This window comes from Lissotriton vulgaris, chromosome 5, assembly GCF_964263255.1.
Source record: "Lissotriton vulgaris chromosome 5, aLisVul1.2, whole genome shotgun sequence".
NCBI lineage: Eukaryota > Metazoa > Chordata > Amphibia > Caudata > Salamandridae > Lissotriton > Lissotriton vulgaris.
The window spans coordinates 803,807,751-803,813,661 of NC_141693.1; the positions used below are offsets into that span (position 1 = coordinate 803,807,751).

At 44.7% G+C, this 5,911-nt stretch overlaps 1 protein-coding gene across 1 annotated transcript; it reads left to right on the forward strand.

The window, feature by feature from the left end:
• Positions 1 to 1,463: 1,463 nt before the first annotated feature.
• DDIT4 (DNA damage inducible transcript 4) lies at positions 1,464 to 5,364 on the forward strand. Its single transcript, XM_086922275.1, has 3 exons — positions 1,464 to 1,650; positions 2,725 to 2,986; positions 3,854 to 5,364. Exons 2-3 carry the CDS (start codon positions 2,746 to 2,748, stop codon positions 4,363 to 4,365), a joined length of 753 nt encoding a protein of 250 aa, XP_086778401.1. The 5' UTR covers positions 1,464 to 1,650; positions 2,725 to 2,745; the 3' UTR covers positions 4,366 to 5,364.
• The last annotated feature ends 547 nt before the right edge of the window (positions 5,365 to 5,911 follow it).

Here is a 5,911-nt window from a genome sequence, read left to right on the forward strand (position 1 = left end):
TGTTGTTAGGAGGGCATTGCGAAATGCGAGACGGCGGGAAGGGGAGGGGGCGGAGCGGGTAAACAAAGACGGACGTGCACGCGCTTTTAAGGTCAATGCGCATGCGCATAAGCTCAATGCGCATGCGCATTGACCTTAAAAGTCACGGGCACTGCAAGGAATCGCCACGATTCCTTGCAAGTTAGATAAAGAGTCGATGAGCCCCTATAGTCTCGCTTGCTCGATGCGCATGCGCATCGACAGGCGAGACCTAAAAAACGACCTGCCATTCATTGTTGATTTAAGAGTCTGCAAAGCCCCAGACATGACACTAAACACACTCGAAGCAAAAATCGTATACATTTGTAACATGACTTTTCTGCCTTTGTTAGTCATAGACCATTAATGCAGTTCTAGAACACATTTAAAAGTGATTTAAGTTAATAAAAATGATTTAGAAAAAAAAATGATTTCTATTTATAGTTCCTGTTAGAGGCCTGTACACTTAGGGTCGAAAAATAACGGCTTTAAAGGATTTTGCTTGTTTTTGTACGGCCGGGTCATTGAAATACGGGTGATGCCGGTAGAAAACTGTCTAGGTGGCAAGCCTAGTCACATTACTTTTACTACTTGCCTGGCACACCTGAAGCAGAGACGGACACACACATATGCGGCATTACAACTGGCAGTAATGCATTTAACTAAAAAAATCCACAGGACAGAAAAAAAAACATGTTCCTCGTTTTGGAACATACATCCCCGGATCGTTTTATCACATCCCCTTAGAAAGCACCTAGAATGTATTTCATTTACATCTCTCTGTGTAAAACCCAAACAGAAAACAAACAGCGATTCTGGCGAGTCGCGTTGTTAAATCTAGAATGGAAAAATGTATATGCAGAACATTTAAAGATGTCATGCTATGCTTCAGTAACTGATGTAATTTATGTAACATGCTAATGTAATCACAACAGCTTATCCTCATGTAAAGCGCTCTGATACCTCCGGGTCTAGCCAGGCGCTATACAAAACTCTTCAAATAAATAAAAATAAATTGTGTATTACTGAAATGAGAAAGTACATAATCTTGAGCTGCCCGGACACTACGAACAGAGAGTAAATCTACCAGACCTGTGCTCCGGGGATGAGCCCCTCCCCCCTCACCTTTCGGGAATAAGATCCTAACACACAAACAATTAAAGCACAAGCATGTAGAAAAAGAAAGCTATTGTGTGTTCAGATACACCGGAGTCCTGGCTGGCTTTGTTCCAGGATGCCCGACCATCCTCCTCTGTGGTAAACAAGCTCTTCAATCACGTCCATCTCAGCCCCCAGGCGGAGGAGGCGGGGCGCCTCCTGTAACCAGGCAGGACAGAACGTTCAGAGCGTGAGCAGCTCTCTCATTGGCCACTTCCATAAACTGATTAGCGGTGTGTCTACGGCGGCGTCAGTGACGCCACACGTTTGGTGGGCGTGGCCTGTTCGTCTTTATAAGCAGCATTGCTCGAGAGTTCTCGACCTGTCTCTGCTCTAGGGAGGGATGTGGTGAGCACTTATAAAGGAGAGGAGGTGGTATACTTCTGGGGTGACAGGGTGTCTCTGCAGCGCATTGACAGTTCCAGGCCAGTGGAACAGGCTCGCGTCCGTCACCGGACTACCTCAGGCATCACTGTAAGTGTGAACTTTTTTTATTAAACCCGGTTGTTCTGTAGCTTGCGTATTTCTGTCATTTGTATTCGTTTTTGTAAGTTGCGTGATTTCTGCTGAAGTTTATGTTTAATTCTCTAACGGGTCTCGATTTAATATCCTACGCTAATTACATAAACCGAATTCTAGCTTTGGTTTAGTTCTCTGCGATATCTAAAGCTGTTAACTATGTTTAAAATTGAACGTTAGACTGTAAAATAATCCGCTCACTTTTTTTGAGTCCGGTTACGTTATAAACTATGATTTACATTGCAGTGGGAGCTATTATTTAAGACGCAACTTCTGAAAAGTACTTCGTTGCTTGGACTCTGCTGCGCTTATTGACACTTCTAAAAAATACTGAAGTCGTCATTTTCCTTTACCAGTGGCGCTGCGGTTACAATAGAACCACTTAAAATTGTTTAAAATGGGTGATCTGGCTACAGGAATAATGCTTGGCACCGACCGTCTTTGAATGTGACGTCATATTGATGTGCTCTGCAGGTGTCAATCCTCTTTCCTTTACATTTGTTTTCCCCTTCGGCGTGTAAACAATCAAGCTTTTTTTATGCTCCTGTTCAGTCGTAGCGCCCTCTTAAGGTGCTACCTCCAGTTTTTTTTTATTGCAGCAGGATCTGCTGATGATGTAATCCGAGTCTTTGTGCACTTGGTGTATTTTGCGCATTTCGTATCTTGCCTCTTTTATGTTGTAAATGACTCTGCCTAGTCTTTTAATTAGGTTTCCACTATTAGTGGGCGTATGTAGCACGTTTTTGAGGGGTTGATTTGGGTCCTTCTGTGCTTTGCTAGCACATTTACAGCTCATCCTTTCTACTGGTGCATGATTTCTATACCAGTACATTTGGTATCTATTGTGCTTTGGCAGTGTAAAGTGTGTGAGCATATTGACATCTTTGCCCTTAACAAAATGTTTCCTATATTACATAATCTGTCATGTACTTGGATGCAGTTGTCGGTTTCACTTACGGCATATATATTTGGTTAATGCAACGTAATCATTGGTAGTCTATTACAATAACCTCCTCTTTTTGCTTTCAGAGCCTGACTTAAAGATCTGCAATGCCTGCGCACTGGGGAACCCTCACTGGACTGTATTGGATGTCCTCGCGGGCGAAGCGGGGGTCACCACAAGCACACTCGAAGGCTCCAAGCCTGAAGCAATGTGATTCTCGCCTCAGATGCAGTATGGCGAGCTTGGAGAGCAGCTTGGAAAGTGGTCCAGAGAGCATCCTGGAGACGTCTGGCTACTGCGGAAGTTTGGACAGTACTGACTGCGAGTTGACAAATACCAAAGATTATGGTGAGTGTTCTCCAAGTCTCTGACTTGACGAATGTTTGTCCTAATAGCCAAATCGCACCTACACTAAACTTGCCTCTCCCAATCAAACGCACTGGAGGCGAGGCCGATCATGCCTTTAAGATGTACCTGCTAGCCAGTGGAGTTTACCAACATCTTTCAGTCCTTCTCATCTGCACTGTATGAAACTTTTTGTCAAGGTAGACGGCACTCTTTAAGCTCGTTCCTCTAGAACACTATGGGAAACACTTGCCTTCAAATACGTAAACTTACCTTTTCATTAATCGCCCCCACCCCCATTTCAGGGTCGTCCAATATCCCAATTCTGTGGACTGCCAGTTAATTTGATTTCCATCTGCCAACTTGCTACTTTATTCATCTTCTGTTAAGTACAGTAGTAGCCTGCTTGCAGGAATAGGATTTTTTTATTCGGGCAGGCCTCTGGTACTTAACCTAGATCCGGAATGTACCAACATCTATCGAAGTGCCCAATCTTCCTTCATATTCCTTACAGATCCATCCTTGTTGCGCCTGATCTTGGCAATCCTGACCTACTGTTTTAAAACCTTTCAAACCCTTTTGAGTAATATTTGCAGTATATATACACTTATAATATGTTGACGATGGCTGTACACAGTCGAGTTCAGCGTATTTTGCCCTTGAGTGAATGAAATAATTTCATTTCTTATAAGGCTCATCAGAGCTAGACTTTTTGGGCATAGAATAGAGCCTGTGGAGAATTGGTATGGAAGTGGTTAAGGCCGAATGTTGTCAGTAGTCCGCCTTGTATAAAGTATGCTTAATGTAAGTCAGTGTGTGGTTTAAGTCCAACTCGTTCAGTGGACCTGATGTTTTTCTCGCTTCTTTCAGATGCTGAAAGCCTTGACAATCTCTCACTGCCCGATCCTGCACTTATGGGCGAGCCGGAGCTGCTGTACGACCGCGGCGAAGAACTGCTCTGCTGCGACCTGCTGGCCCTCATCGAGCTCTTCCTGAACGAGACCCAGATCAACGCACTGAGATGCTCTAAGCTGGTGGCTTCAGACCGGCTCCTGGCACGTGTGGGCCGCGAGCTCCTGCACTTGTCCAATTCGGAGCCCTGTGGCCTGAAGGGAGCCCTCATTGACTTGTACGTGGAACATGGCAAGGCAGTCTACAGTGTTGGCCAACTGACAATAGACCCCTCGGTGGTGCCCACCTTCCAGCTGACCCTGATCCTGACCCTTGAACCCGGACTTTGGCCCCGCATACAGAGCCTGTTCACTGCTTCCCCTGCCATCACTCCAGGCTTTGGCCAAGCCCTCAAACTCGGCTCTGGTTTCCGGGTCTTGAAAAAGAAACTGTACAGCTCCGACGAGCTTCTGGATGAAGAGGACTGCTGAGAGAAGGCAGGGCCACCCCCAGGGGACTGTTTCAAGTATACTGCTGAGCCTGCCTGCCGCGAGCGGCGCAGGACACTTCCTTGTTCAGTACTGAACAGAACCAGTTGCTGCTGGGCTGAGTGTCGGGAAGTGAACCCTTCAAGAAGGGGGCCAGTCTAGTAAATGAAGCTTGTGGCTTCATGCTGATAACATCACTTAATATGATCCACTGCCTGGGCATGTTTAAACGTGAAAGCGAACGGCATTTGGTTTTGGGCCTCCTCCTCAATTCCCCCTCCCCGGTCTTTACCAATGTGACGTAACGCAGATCTGAAAGCCGAATTGAACTAATCGTCTCAGTGTTATAAACGTACTGTAACTTCAGCTAAAATTGTAAATTTGCACATAACTGATAAGTCGATATCATTTTTTACACTGTAGATCCACTTGCGTTAAAAATGTTTTTTTTTCCCATTGTCTGCAGCAGGACTGCTTTTTTTTGTGGAGATGGATTGAGTCCATCTCTTTAACGACCATTTACTTGTTTGAAATGTTAACCTAAGGGCGAGGTACGATTTAATGCATCCCCCTCTATGCAGGACATGAGTTGTGCGACCCATTGCAAGAATGGGAATGTCTGCCAGCGCTGGCCACTTGCAGACACACCTCCCTGTGTCTGGCTGCATTTTCTGCAGTTTTTTTTTTTTTTTAACTCTCCGAGACTAAGATTTTGATACTTGCACTGTAGCTAAACTTGCATAGAGGCATGCTGACTTCAAGCCAGCCATTTGTATTGACTGACCAGGATTTTTTTTCTTGCGCTCTGATGATGGCAGCTACATATTTGTGCAGGAATGCATTGGTGACGTGAAGACACCTTAAACCATTTTGGGGGGAAAGACCCCCAAAGCACTATTTACGATACCCATTGCAATTTACATGATTACTACACTTGACGTTCAAGTGCGACATTTGCACAGTGTTTTGTACTTTTTTAAATAAATGATCTGAACACTAAAACATGTGATTTATTCTGTTTTTATATTGCGTGGTTTGTTGTGCATCGCAACCCACATGCTCTTTGCAGGTGAGTTTGCAGGGATCCAGGGGCCTTAAGCACACCATTCAAGTATTTCTTCTTTGGGTTCGATTTCAGGCCAGCATCGTTCTGGAGTTAACACACCCCTATAGGATGCCATCACTTGCATAGGCGTGTCCAAGGAAGGGCAGGAGTATAGTACTCCTACAGTAATAGTTCGCAAACTTAATCACAATCCCTACTAGAACGGCCTTGTGGATTGCCTCTATGAACTCACCCAAGAGCGGGCCAGTGAGCTAAACCCATTCCATGGCAGCCGGCGAGTCCCAGACAATGCCTTTGAGAACGAGATCCTTCATGTTGCTTAGGGCCACATGTATCAAACATCCATTTTGCATTCCTTAAATAGTGAATTTTAGGTAATCACTATTTAAGGAAGGGGAAAATGGTATGTAAGAAAATAGTGATTACCTAATAGCTAAACTTAAAGATTTTCGAATTTGCAGTTACCCAATTAGTAATGTCAAA